Here is a 14395-nt window from a genome sequence, read left to right on the forward strand (position 1 = left end):
ATTTGGTTTTCTTGCAATCACATAGAAGATTCAAGGCATGGGCTCTGGAGGCCTCATCGTGTCTGCTGGGTCTCTCTTAGTTTGACCTCCATATACTAATTTTAGATGCATCTTTCACATCCTGGAGCTGGCAGTGACTGTCGTCTTTTGTCTCTCCACCTTTTCCCACCTCTGAGTATCATTAGGTCTCATCGTGTTTTGTCTCCTCATCTAGGTATCTTATGGCTCAATCCTGTTCTTTATCTTAGCACCATCAACTCTAGTGTTTTGAATTTTTCCTTTTATTAAGTCTTAGGTGTACTCTGTCCCTTGTTTCAGGACATATCTTGTTTTAAACTGTGCTTTGTTTTTCGCAGTCTGGGTGTCCAGAGGATCCATGTGTCAATATGCTGACATCTTAATGATCTGCTAATCTAGGTGCCATCAATATATGCACTTCTTGTAGCCCTTCTTATGCCTTTCTTCCCAGTGCTTCCACACCCAGACCTCTACTTTGTTCTCCATTTATACTATTCTTATTGTTTCTTTTATAATTTAAAGGAAATTATGACCACTAATGACAAAGACATTAGTCCCTGGTAAAGTGGGGACTTCTGGAGTCCAGTGCCATTTTAGGAAGAAGGAAAAGCTAATTGAAAAACAATAAAAATTATTCTAATTTATCTTTCCTTCTCCTTTTAAAATTCTTTCCTGCTTTATGAGAACACAAAATTTCTTGATAAAAATAATCACTTTTCAAATTTAATACAAATAAACAATAAATATGTATCCAAAGAGCATATAATTAGTGTGTGAAATCGATTATGAAGGAAGGTCATCGTGCCAAATGACTTGGCTAGCATGTGATGTTAGGAACATTAATATGATTTGTAGTTATGCACAGGAAGATAAGAATAATCAGATTTTGTGCTTCAAGGAATAAGAATGTCTTTCTTCTTGCCATAAAACAGCATTTCACCATTAGCTGGCTATCGTGCATTTCCCCCCAACCCTTAGGCTTCCTTTGAACTCTATCAGATATTGACAAGAGAGGCCAAGACCAGGGGCTTAGTGTGCCACAGAAAAAGTTATTTACTTACTAAAGACAAAATTTATGATACTATAGATGCTGAACTCGCGATAGAACAAAGGAACGTATGTAACACTACAGGGATGCTTGTAAATATTTCAGTGGCCTCCTGCATTCAAGACAGAACAGAAATGTTTCAGTCCAATCTTGGCTTCACAAGGACCTGCAGATTTTGGATATCAGATGCTATCTAAGTTTGTTGTTGAAAAAAGAGGCACTATTGTTATTTTTTATTTACCAGATGGATGAGAAGAGTGAAACCACAGCTGCCTTCTTATCACTCTGCATGTCTGGACAGGAAATAAGGCGGGTAAGTCTCATCTGATCCCAAAGAATGAATCAGGCAGGACATTTTTGTGCTCATGTGGTGAAGCAAGGGCAGTGGGGGTGGAAAAGGAAGAGAGATTTCTGCTCCCCTTTCCCACAAGAGTATAACCCAGAAGCACACTCTGGTTTTATAGTCAGAGTTCAAACTTTTTGCTTGCTCAGTTTTTCATAGGATACTTGAAGTACAAGCAATTCTACTTACTTGTATGGATTATTTAATCCCTACACAGGAGCCTCTGCCAGTTTTTTCAACATCCAAATAATATTAACATTATCCTCTCTCTTCCTTCCTTTCCAGATAGCAGTAGAAATAGGCTGATTAGTGTATGTGGACATGTGTGGGTGGGTGGGGGTGAAGCCAAAGGAAGCGACAGAGTTAGCCCTTAGCCCTGAATGCTTTGGTTGCTTTATTCAGTGAATTAAATAAACTTGGTCTGGCTTCTGTGAAATTTTAGTCTTCTGTGCTCAAGAACTTCCCGTTACCAGTAATCTTTTTTCATTGTTTCAGCGAAACACAGCTGTTCTGGGAAGTCCTGGCCAAACAGAGAGAGTCAGTCTTTAAAGTAACTCAGTGATATCCCATGGAGACTGCTAAGTATTGGAGTCGAAGGCTTGAGCCAGGCTCACTTTTTGCAGCAAGCAGAAATGGAGAGCAATGAGTTCCCATTTAGCTGTACTGCTGACCCCAAATGCTCCTGTATTTATACCCAGACTGTGATTTTTCCAGGACACTGGGCTTCATTTTGAAGTCTGATGGATTACAAGGAATAATTTCGAAGATCACAACTCCATAGACCATAGCTGTGAGGTTGTGTCTGGCCACTAATCTCTGAATTTCAATAGGTTAAACATTTGCCTCTACCAACAGAATACAGTGGCTAAAACCCCCCCTAATTTACCAACCAATCAGTCAGCCAACCAGCCAACCAAATCCCACAGCTCACCAGCTGGAAACCTTTCCTTATGGTCATGGCTAATGTGGAGGCAGGCCCAAATTCTGTAGGACGCTGCAGGTGGAAGAAGAATTATCCTCTCACTCTCTGGCTTTGGTCAGGGAAGAAGGATCTGGGCATTTTCATGGTGTTTCATTTCAGTCCTGCTCCTTGGCACTGGGATACTGAGCAACCAGTTGTCCCGGAGTCCAGTGACACCGCTCAGGTTGAATGTGCAGGTGTGCTCTGCATCTGTGGGCAGGAGAAAGTCACTGGAAGTCATTGCACAGGATGGAAAGAGGAGTTTCTAAAATGCACCCTGGCCCAAAACGCTGGAGGAAGCATGAAAGAAAATAGCTGTAAGCTGGCATGGGAACCTTCCTCCACCACAGGAGACTGACATTATCTGTAAGCTTCAGACGGTGGTTTCTACAACACTCCTAAGACTACACATAGATTCACTTTGTTAGAAGAAGTTTCAGTTAGAACCAATACATATTTTTGCACTAGAAACTTTTACTTTTGCACAAAGCTGTAATGCTGGGGGCAAAATTCTTCTCAGGGGAATTGTGGAAACAGATTTCAAAGATATGTGTTTAAGTATTATGGGGGAAAAACCCCTCACTTATTTATTATGAAATTACTCTTTTCTTCCCACCCCACCACTGAAATGGAAATGAATAATTTCAATTATTTTGAAAAAAAAATTGTTTGATGGCTATGAAACTAGATTTCTCCTATTTATGTGCTCCCCCTTTCTTTTAATCTTTGGAACTTTTAAAATCTAGTTTTGAAGTGTTTAAATCTGTTTTTCCCAGGTTGAACTAGCTTTTGAACTAGTTTTAGGGTTAATTTCGGGTAGCTGAGTGAGTTTGCTGCCAGAGCTAACACACATTCAGATATGTATATCAAGACCTTTAAATGTCTGAAATGTGTTCTGTTTATTTTTATTCATAGTCTTTTGACTAGCTCCTGTGTTTAAAAAACATCTCCCTTTCTAAAGCTTAGTGTCAGTATGCTAGTTTTCAGCACGATTTATTCCATGAGGTTGTTGACTTTAATTATATTGTGGATACTCAGACACTGTTACTTAGTGGCTCAATTATACTTGTTTCTTGGATCAGTTCCTAGGTATTACTTAGGACTAAATGAAAAAGTAAAAATAAACTCTTGTTTTCTCATGTGCTGTAGAACTAGTTGTTCCAAAAAGCACTTGTTTATCAAGTTGAGAAATTGCTTCCTAAGCCATAGTCCACGTGGTGATTGACTAACTTGCATCCTGAAACACAGGAGCAAGCTTGGAAAGGGCTGTCCAGATCGGTGAGTCCAGTTACTTGATACTCTGGGCAACCTGGGTTTGGAAACCCTGCTCTGGCGCAGAGCTGATAGTGTTTATTCCCTTGCTGTGGTGCTCAGAGACTCTGCTGAAGCCTTCCTGGCATGAGTTGGGCACTTGGTGAGGGATACATGGATATGGATTATGGCCCTAAAGACACAGAGGCTGGAAATGGGACTTCTCCTAAACAGGAGAGCTGTGGGTTCTGAAACAGGCCCTGGAAGAGTACCAGAAACAAAATCTAATTGCTAGTCCGTTGTCCTGCTGGAAGAGCCTTGTGGACAACACAGGGAAGGAGAGGCTTGGTGAATCCCAGAGGCTATGGTGAAAAGGTCTGTCATTTTGGGGGTAACTGCAGATCACCTCGCCTTGTTAGTCCTCATCTACACCACTTCCTACAGGAATTCTTCTTCCATGAACATGGGTGACCTGGGCCATAAAGAGGACTCTTGCTGAGATCTCACTGATATCTTATCCAGTGGCACTAACAGGTGCCCATCTCTGCCGGCACATTCTCAGTAGACGTCTCAGAATCAGTATTCTGTGGTGACCTTTATGATTATTGGTTCATAGTTGTTCCTTTTGTTCCCCATTTACTTCCAGTTTATGAACTCTTAATTTACAGCAGGATTCTTACTGCTAATCCTCATGGAAGCCCTTGTCTTTGCACTTTTGCATATTACCCTGTTTCCGTTACTCCAGCTTTCAAGGTCATCCTCTTCCTCCCATATGAACTCTCAGGCCTCCTTTCCACTGATGTTGGTTTCTTGCTTTCTGTTATCGACAAACTTCCTCAACAAGTATTCCCTTTTTAAGCCAGTCATTAATGGAAGTATTCAGTAAAACTAGTCCCACAGGAAATTCAATTAGTAATTTCTCCACATTTCTCCTTTCCATTGCTCAAGTGTCTGCCCCATTTTTCTGGTTCCTTACCATCTCACAGTTATGGCTTTAATGCCCATTTTCTCCAACCTAACTGAAAACTTGCCAGGTGGCACTGAGGCCAAAGCTTTTCCAATATCTAGGTAGATGAGGATGACTAGATCTGGGTCCTGATTTCTTTCAGGGTTCAGCATGTCACAGGGCTCAATATTCAGCTGTCCCTGAAGGGTGGTAGAAAAGGGCAAGAAATGTCCTCCTGTTTGCCCTGCTTTTCAAAGGTGGCTCATGACTATGCGCCCTATACCTTGAGGTCAGCTCAAGGTTGCTGTTCTCAGGCTCTCAGGGCCAAGAGCTCCTTGTACAAGGACACACGTAACATGGTACCTTGTTGCCACAGGTAGGTCTGAACTTTCCCCAGATTTGTTGAGCACTGTAGGAGCTAAAGATCCCACCCTTGGACAGGAGCCCCTCACTCTTCTTTGGGAACCAGGCAAAAGTACATAGGTCAAAAATGCTGTAAGGTGACAAGGTGTCCTATAAAAGTGCAGCAAATCCCACCTCTGCCCCAATCATTTGGTCGTTCTTTAACTCCACGGTTATGCTGTTATTTTCATTTTGCAACCAAGGCTGTAAGTCAGGCCACACTTGATCTTTTTCTGGACCAGACAAGCCATACTCACCAGCTCTTTTGTTAGTGAATAGATGTGATGGGTTTTCTGTCTTAACCTCCTGAGCCACTGATTCTGCAGCTGCTCATCCTCTCCATCTCACCTCTGCTGAGCTCAGTCCCTCAGGCTGTGCCTACCCTTACTTAAGGACTGGACCTGCCAGCACCCACGCTGAGCATGCAACAGGCGTGGATCTCTGCTGAGCGAGGAAGCGCTGCTGTGGGTTGCTGCTCACACGGGTTCAGCATCCCAGCGTGGTGCACGTGTGCTGTTAGATCGGATGCAGGCAGGGCCAGAAGCCCAGTAGCCCAGTCCAGCACGCACACGTCCGGGGTTGTCCGATGTGTTGTCCAGCACTGTTGTGGGTCTGGTGTGAGCAGTGAGGGGACACCTCGGGAGCCTGGGTTTGTGCAAACCAGCTCTTTGCCTCATAGGGTTTGTCACTTTTGGAGGTTTCAGAACTGCCTCCAAAAGCAGACACCTTTGTTATGTGAGTTTTCAATCTGACATTAGCCTGCCATTAAGCAGGGGATCAGAGAGTTGCAAAAGCAGCACGAAAGGAGATGGGAGAAGGGGCCTGTCCTCCTCCTCCCCATGGCAGAACAGGTGCCCTGGCCAGCAGCACGGCTCTAGTTAGAACAGGGCCAGGGAAGGAGGGGGTGGAAGAGGGGGGGGGTCTCGCTGCAAGGAGGGAGACTGGAGCTTGTCCTCAGACCTCTGCCCACTCACTGCTCCTGGGCACAGAAAAGCAGCCTGGCTGTGGCTGTGCCCCCACCAGCCCCTGGTGTCCGCTCTGGCTCCCTCCTCTCCCTCTTGGCTCCCTCCGTTCCTTGAGGCTGTTCGTTTCCCGGCTGTGGGCAGAAGGTGTTTTTGACGAGAAGGTGGTGGCCTGGGGGTGGATCGAGGGTGGGAGACAGAAGATGGGAGGAGTCACTGATCAATGCTAATAAATAAAAGGCCCATCTTCTTCAGTCCTGGGTCCAGGACACTGTGAGAGCTGCCCCCTCAGACAAGAGCTGCAGGCTGACAGGGAAGCAACGTCTTAGTGAGTATGCAGGGACTACCTTGCTTTTCCTGGACAGCTGCTCATTATTAATGCCTTGCTGGTGCTTCACAGCTGCAAAGTGTTAGGAGTGGTTGCTATGGCGTGCATAACATTGTGATTCTCCTCTCCAGCAGGAGACAGGTCAGAGGACTGCTCTTCTGATCTCCCCTTTATTTGGGGGACTGCGGAGATTTCCCTGGCATTTGCAGGCAATTCATCGTAGCTCCTCTTTCTGTATTTCTAACTAGTGGATGCTGCTAGAAAGCAGGGGTATTGGGTTCACTGTGCTGTGTGGTGTGTTACCTCTGGGGCAGCCCACTGATGCTGGGGAGGGGAGAGGAGAGGTGTGCTGGAGAAGTATGGAGTGCAGGGGGAGTAGAAAGGAGATGTACTTTTGCAAGGAAAAGTGTTCCCCGAAGGAGTTTTGTTGGTATAGGGCTGTGCAGCTGGTATGTTCATTCATCCCTTGAAAAATGCATTGCCTCTGTGGTGAAAAAATGAAACACTGGGGTTAAAGTGGTGTTTGTGGCTCTTCTCCTGTGGTTGGTGGCAAGGGATGCTCCAGGCATTCTGGGATGAGAGCCCTCTGAAATGGGAGCAGAGTCTTCCAGGGAGCAGAGTGCTCTGCACTGACTGAAGACAGATAAATAAAGAGGGTTTGGCTGGAAAGTGTGTTGGAGTTTCCCACTGCGCAGTCTCACCTTCCTTCCAAAGTACTCCCAGCATCTTCCTCTCTGTGCCCCAGTGCTTTCCTGCTGTGCTTTCTCCTCCAGCCTCTCCCTCAAGCTTCCCTTTCTTGGCAGCTCCCATGGGCTCCCAGAGTGTACATGACATTCAGGAAACCTATAAAATCCACATTCAACACTAACTCCAAAACCGTGGGCTTGAAGGAATGCAAACAATCCCAGAGCAGAGAAATCCTTTAAAGAGACCGGAGTGGCAGGCCACGGAGGGAAGGCAGAAAAGTCTCAGTTCTCCTCTGACCTTGGGTCTATAGCATACTTCTGGCTTTTGCCCCAGCGCAACCTAGTTTTCCTCCTCATCTCAGGCTGAGTGCTGAACAGGCAGGAGGTGGATGGTCTGGGGGGCATTGATGGTGCAGGACTCAGCTGCTCTCCGCATGGCTGGGCTAATGGGGAAGAAAAGCAATTCTTTCTCTTTGGTCTGAAGTTGAAGGCCCTGTTCAGTTTCTCTCCCAGAGACCACAAGTTTCAGGCAAGGCCCATGAATTTTGCATTGGAAGGGTAAGTTGTAAAGCCCAGAGTAATCTTGTTCCACTGAAGTTTTACTCCCCGTTGGGGAAGTGTTAGGCTCTGGCTAGCTGTCCCTGTCGTTCTTGGCTGTGTCACCTGCAGCGTGGTTCCCCAGTCCAGCCTCTGCAGGTGACAGCAGTGACACCACCACAGTGGCTTGGGGGCAATGATCTGCACCCAGAGTGCACTCAGACAGCATCCGGTGAGTGAGAAATCCTGACGCCTGCATGTACATACGGACAAAACAGGCGGTCACCACAGCTTGGATCAGACATAACAGTGGTTGCTGTTCCCTAGGCTCATCCCCAGGCAGTGTGCATGGTCCCAGCCCCAGCACTGCCATGGGGGATGGCTGGTAGGCAATGGGTACCCACCTTCCCCACTGTCTTGCCTCTAGCAAACTACTCCCCTTTGCTTTTCACTGAGCAGGGATGGCCATCTCTGTAACTCCTTTCTTCTTTTTCTCCCTCCTACTGTACCGCAGAGCTGAAGAGGGGAACACCCCATCTTTTGTCCATTGCTGCTGTCTGTGACATCGGTCCCAAGCAAGCCCTTTGGGTGCTAGAAGGTGAGGTAATGCCCCCAGAGACTACTGGCCTGGGAGATTCATCCCACCTGAAAAGCCTTCCGTTAACACCTGACTTTGGTGCAAGGACTACTAGTGCTAGACCAGAGAGGCAGCAGTCCTGGGAGATATGGTTACCTCTGCCTTCCTCAAGATGTTGTTGCTTGGGCTGGAAGAGGAATGTAGGGGTAGGACCACAGTGAGGACCTGCTGAGATAGAGTTCTGGGTGCTGCTGTAATCTCAATGCAAAAATCATGATCCCTCCAGCAGAAGGGATTCTTCTAGGTTGCTGCTTGTCACTCCTGGAGCGGTAAAATAGGAGAGGGGAAGGGACAGTAGGGTTGGATTCCTCCTCTGATGACTGGCAGGCTGGGACTGAAGCGGGGGCCAGCTGGAGGGAGGGGGGTCGAGTGGGGAGGGAGTGTTTGAAGCCTCATTCTCCATGTCTCTGTCGGCAAAGTTGACAGAACAGTCTGGGCTGGGTGTATCCAGACAGAGGATGGCGAGGGCAAAGAGGGCAGATCAGAGGAAAAATTAGAAAGGCAAACATTTACATTTGGGATCAGCATGCACCTCTCCCTCTGGGCCCCCGGCAGCCCCTGAAATTCCTTCCACTTGCGCAGGCCAGCTTTTCTGAGCATGGAGTGCTAGCGACATGCTTGCCTGTGAATTATGGCCCCCAGCCCTGAACTGGGAGAGGAAGGGGGCATGCCCCCTCTTTCCGGAAACCTGATTCAATCTGCTAATAGAGGATGTTTTGTAACGGCTCTGTAAAAAGTGTGTACCAGCCAGCTGTTTTGCCTTCCCCAGGCTCTTTCATGGGCCCCCTCCTGGCTCTGTTTTCATGATAAACATTCCACTGCTGATTTTGCAGGCGGCCCAGGATCTCCAGCTGCCCTCAGTGGGAAGAAAGTGAGACACAGCAAGAGAGACAGAGTGAGAGATTCCTCCCTGCACTGGCACAATGCGCACTCTCATCATCCTTATGCTCCTGGCTGTCTTCATGATGGCTGCTACTTGCTATGGTAGGTGACCTTTTTTACTGGGTAGAGAGATACCTCCAAACCTGCAGATGTTTTGGGGTCTGTTCAGATGGTTTTTATTCGGCTTTGTGGCTTCTTTCCCCTTAACTCGATCTCTTGCCTGCTTTTCTGCCCTTGCATCAGACCCTCCTAGTCCTGCTCCAGAGCTGGCAGCTTCAGTCATTGTGATTTGTGGTCCAAGATGCTTCAGCCCCTTCCTCTCTGTTCCAGCTCACCTCTCAGGCTGCTCCTCTTTCTGGACTGTTGTCTGGACTACAATAAGAGTTCTTATTCTTAACTCTTACTTGTTAATGGGGAAGTTTTCCTTTCTCCTTTTGTAATATCAGCTCCCTTTTCTTGTCAGGCACGCAGTTCCATACTGTGGGAATTAAGATGCTGTATGAAACAGCAAGAGACAAACACATCTCACTGTGCTAATCCATTCCCTTAGCACACATGCAGGCTTTGAAGGTACGAGGTATCATATCCACTGTAGTGTCAGGAACATTAAGGTGAGGAATTGTGCTTGAGAATCACACACTGGAAGACCAAGCACAAGCCTTGAAGTCCTGGCTAAGATACCAGGTTGCTTCATTCTAAACTCCTGAACACCCCAAACTCCTCATACAAATGCTAGGTCATGCCACTGATACCTTTCTCTTCCTTTTAAACAGGTGCCTTAAAACCTGGCTTCTCTGCTTTCTGTGTGCATTTTCTATTGATCTGTGGTGTGTGAAAGTCTGTGAATCCCATCAATACAGTGTCTTATCACATCTTTTACTCTTTCTTTCCCCAGAGTCCCATGAGAGCATCGAATCCCATGAGTATTTCAGTAAGAGACTGCTTTACTATTTTCTTGAATTTGAAGTGTGCTACAGACATCTCCAAGACCATTTCCTTGTACTTGACTGTGGAGAGCGAATAGGCAGAACCACTCAGACCAGGGAAATTTAATTTAGTGGGTGATGGAGTTGCAGGATGAATAGGAAGAGAGTTTAAAAAAAAAACCAAACAACTTCACATGTTCGGGCACAAGTGCATACCAATTTGTTTTGCAATGAGTATAATGGGAATTGGAAAACAAAGAATCATGAACTTAGATCCCTGCTGCATCCACCTAAGACAGTTTAAGTGGCACTAAAAAAGACATTGCTCAAAAAGCTCTGTGAGCACAGAAAGAGGTACTGCAGAAGCCAGTGACATGATTTGTACTTTCCCAAGGACAGGGAGAGCCTTACTTCTAGCATCTTGGAAGAAGCAGGTGGGATGTGCGGGCAGGAGGGATCCTTGGTCTGGAAGAGAGAGTTAGTGTCACAGAAGAAGCAGGAAAGTGTGGAGGGTCTCACCATGGAAGCAATAACCTGGAGAGGTTAGAGAACAGGTGGTTTGAAACTAAAAAGAAATTAGACCATTAGGGAGAAGGAATTCACAAGCAGCTAGTCAGAAGCACAAAGGCACATGTGCGAGCCAATGCCAAAGACATCCACAGACTCCTGAACTCTGCAATAGGACTGTGGTGTTTCTCAAAAAGGACAGAAGGGACCTTCAGGCACCTCAGTCCAAAACTGCCACACAGACTGCTCAGTGATTGCCTGACCTTGGAGGCAGGTCGACTTATTGAGGCCCTCCCTGGTTTTACCTATATTTTCAGTATTCTGCTAATTCTGCTGAGCATGCCCAGACCTCCTGTGGTCTGCGCAGCTTGGCATCTACCTCTTGGCCAAGCTCCACTCATGCAGAGGGGCTGCGGCAGCAAAATCACGGTAGCTTTACCCCAGGTGGTTTGAATAACAGCAAAGCTAGAGCAGCATGTACACTTCGTACAGGCTGTGCAAGCCTGAGGGAGAGCCTGTGCATGAACCAGCGGGGTGGACAGCAGGGAGTGTTAAAAGGTCCTGGTTTTCACTGTGTGTGGGAGGGCAGACGGGGAGGCTGTTATAAATGCGGAAGCTAGCTTTTGTTGAAACTTGGCCTTGAAAAAGTGTCTTATCTAATCTGAACAACCTCTTGCCTTCTCAGATCCCTTCATCAGCAGGCGCAGAGCTAATGACTTCATGCAGCCTGATGCAAGGCTAAGAGCCATCTTTCAGGAGAGGTATGTTATGGCCTCAGGACGCCTAGGGTGGGAGTGGGAGAGGTCCCTCCTTGCCACGCACAGGCTGGTACCAGGGGTGGCAGCCATGGTGACTTCTGAGAAGTCTCAGTCCCTCTCTCAATGTGAGGTGCCCGTGAAGTCCCCAACCCTGGGAGAAACCAGAACTGGGACAGCACAGAGTGAGTCCTTGCGTTTGAGGACATGGCACATGCTGGGAGGGCTCTGCTTAATTTGTCTGAAGGAAATGCCAACAGAAGGAGAGGGCATCAGTGTGGGATGGCCAGAAAGGAAGCTCGGTTTGAGATCTTGTTCTAGTCCTCAGACTTGAGGACGCAAAATGTTCCTGCTGTAGTCACTTTGCTCCCCGGGGTGTGGTGAACACAGAAGTTGATGTGCCAAGATCTTTGTAGCTGGATGATGGAATCTGGTGATGAACCCCTAATCCTGGTGGGGAGTTGTGGGGCAGGAAGGGGCTGTAGACAGATATTTAAGATGACAGCACTTACCCATCATCTCTCCTACTTTTGCAGGATCAGGGAGCGTCATAAGGCGGCCCGGGAACGTCAGAGGGAGAACTGTGAGGACTACTACCCCTGCAAACTGTACAATTTGCAACATGGCTATGCTGCTGCTTATAGGGACGATATGGGGAGGAGGAGGACGACTAAGTAAAGCATGACCTGTCCCTGCCCTGGGGGCTGGAGCCCAGGGTATCCTCCCCAAAAATGCAATGGCTCTGAAACATATTCAGTTGCTTGTGTCCTTGTATGTTATCCTGCCTGCTGCTTCTCTCCCATGTAGCCATGGATTCCTACAGTGTGTTAATTAGCGCTGAGCTGATATAGTAGAGATAAGAGAGAGTTCAGGATGTGGGTGTTTACTACACAATAAATTGCTGATTTGATACTATCTTCTCAGTTACAGTATTTTGTGTGTGTGTGTGTAATTTTCCATGAAGAAGCTGAGTTTATCATAGAATCTGATGTGGATTATGGAAAAAAGTCACTACCTTGCAATCACATGAGTTTGAAAGGATCTACAGTGTTTTTGTTACAGGCTGTACAAGTGGCTTCTTTTAGAGGTCACTGACAAATTTCAGTTCCCAGTGTTAAGACATCTTAAAATGGTATGGTGTTCAGAAGGCAGGGCGAGATGCACTTTTTGAAAATTAAATTTATAATCTTTCCTCAGCTGGGGAAGCAAAATTCAGAAGGTGCTGTTTAATCTTAAAAACAAAGTTAGGGCAAGTTAGTGACAGAAAAAGCCTGTGAATTGCATCTTGTGTATCCAGCTACCCTCAGGCCTTGATGCAGGGTGCTCCTGTAGAAAGGAGTGTGTGGTATAGACTTTACTCACATTCCCTTTTGGAATCCCCTTTCATGCCCTTAATTCCACCTGGAATGATTCTGGTTAGTGCTAGAAAGCTGCAGAAACCAAAGGTGAAGAGGGGCTCCAGGTGGCACATAAACAAATCAAAGAAACCCAGTGCTTGGGGTCAAGCCCAACTTTGTTCACCTAGAACAATTTCGGTTTACTGTTCATAACTCCTTTGAAACCAGGACGTGGCCCGACCCCGTGCACAGGTTGCTGACCGTTGTCACCAGCCCCAGGGCACCTCGCAGAGCCTGTCCCCAGGTCAAGAGGCAGCAGAGAATTCAGTGCTGCTCTGGGCTGGTCGGCAGCCACAGCAGCTCGGACACTCCTTGGTGTGGAGTGTGTAGGAGACGTAACATCACCTATCTCGGCTCAGCATGGCTGGTTTCAATATTCGCATCTCCAGGCCTCCACAGGCACCTGCGAATTATAGAAGTGGGAAAGATGCATGGCACGCTATCAAAGGCTATGAGGTATAAAGTATCGAATTGTTGACTCATCTGTGAAATTAAGCCTAGAGCCAAATCTACCTGTCACATTATAAACAAGCATCTTCCTCCAAAATATGCTTCAAGGCTTTGCCAGCTTGGAAGTTGAACTTTTGGAAAGAAATATGATTTATTTATTGAAAACAATTCTGATAGGAAACTCGACCTTGACAGTCGCTGAAGTTTTGTCCAAAGGAAAAAGTCAGAGATAAATGGGTTTAAGGGAAAACAGCCATACGGATTAAGTATATTTGCACCCACGCTTGTTCTGCATGTTCCCAAGTAGGTGGATCTTATGATCACCAACCACAGCAAAACTTTCATACCCTAAAGTCAACAAGTCTGCAGTGTCTGGGTTTGACTTGACACTGTGACATTACCAAAACAGAAGGCACAGGGCTAGTGTTGTCTGGGTCTGTGTCCAGAAATATCTCGCAATGCCAACCTCCAGTTTACCAGTATAAATAATAAATAATACCAGAGATTTGTGTGGGATTTTGTTAGTGTAAGCAATGACCAAACGTGTTTAAGAGACTACGTGCTGGTTAGAAAGCTTGAGAAAAGTTAGGAAGAGAAGTAAAGCTGTTTGGATTACTAGAATTGTGTATTTATATTCTTTCAAGTATTCTTTTGGAAGCATAACTTTCCTAGAATACCTATTATTTTTAGATATTTATTTATTTTTAAACTGTTGCTCTTTAAGATACTTTTGCTGGAAGTTGTTAGTATGTATATTCAGTCTTTCCTGGACTGTAGAAAAATTGAACTTCCCTCCCCCCCCCCCCCCCCCCCCCCAAATGCTGAAATTTCTCTAAGCTAAAAGACAGTGTTTCTAAGGATTGGCAAAATCCCTAATGACTCTGACTGCCCTTTTAAGCTTAAATTTGTAACCCTTGGACACGTCCGCTGCGTGTGGAGCTGATGAGCACTGGATGTGAGGTGGAGGAAGATGTGACCCATATGCTGTTTGTGGAACACGGCTTTGGGAACTTGGATGGTGGGTTTGGGGACTGTGGGGTTGTTGGTCGATAGGCTGTAGAAGAGTCCACGCAGGCCTCTTGACATACCAAGTATGCCACCCAAGTCCTGAAGAATAAAACAGTTTTGGAGTCCAAAGGTTTATTTGATTTTTTGACAGTAGAAGCCAAACTAAAGCTCCCAAACTAGGAATATTTCCAGGAAGAAAGAAGAAAGACCCTCCCTCAAACTAACTACCAAAGTTCCCAACAGTATAAAAATCTCAGCTCTCCGAAGTGGTTTGGTGAGCCTGCCTGAAGCAAAAATCTACCATGTGTTTGCCCTAGGCAAATTGTTTTATAGGTTTCTTTACCTTCAGGG

The 14395-nt window shown here is 46.3% G+C and overlaps 1 protein-coding gene across 1 annotated transcript in view; it reads left to right on the plus strand.

Moving 5' to 3' along the window:
• The window catches only part of ERP27 (endoplasmic reticulum protein 27), a 42197-nt gene extending 31002 nt beyond the window's left edge, over positions 1-11195 (plus strand). The window contains exons 8-10 of the mRNA XM_049792362.1: positions 8953-9103; positions 9897-9932; positions 11120-11195. Coding sequence (XP_049648319.1) covers positions 8953-9103; position 9897 — 152 coding nt within the window. The 3' untranslated portion in view covers positions 9898-9932; positions 11120-11195. The remainder of the gene's footprint in view (positions 1-8952; positions 9104-9896; positions 9933-11119) is intronic.
• The last annotated feature ends 3200 nt before the right edge of the window (positions 11196-14395 follow it).

Source organism: Accipiter gentilis, chromosome 34, assembly GCF_929443795.1.
Source record: "Accipiter gentilis chromosome 34, bAccGen1.1, whole genome shotgun sequence".
Classification (NCBI taxonomy): Eukaryota; Metazoa; Chordata; class Aves; order Accipitriformes; family Accipitridae; genus Astur; species Astur gentilis.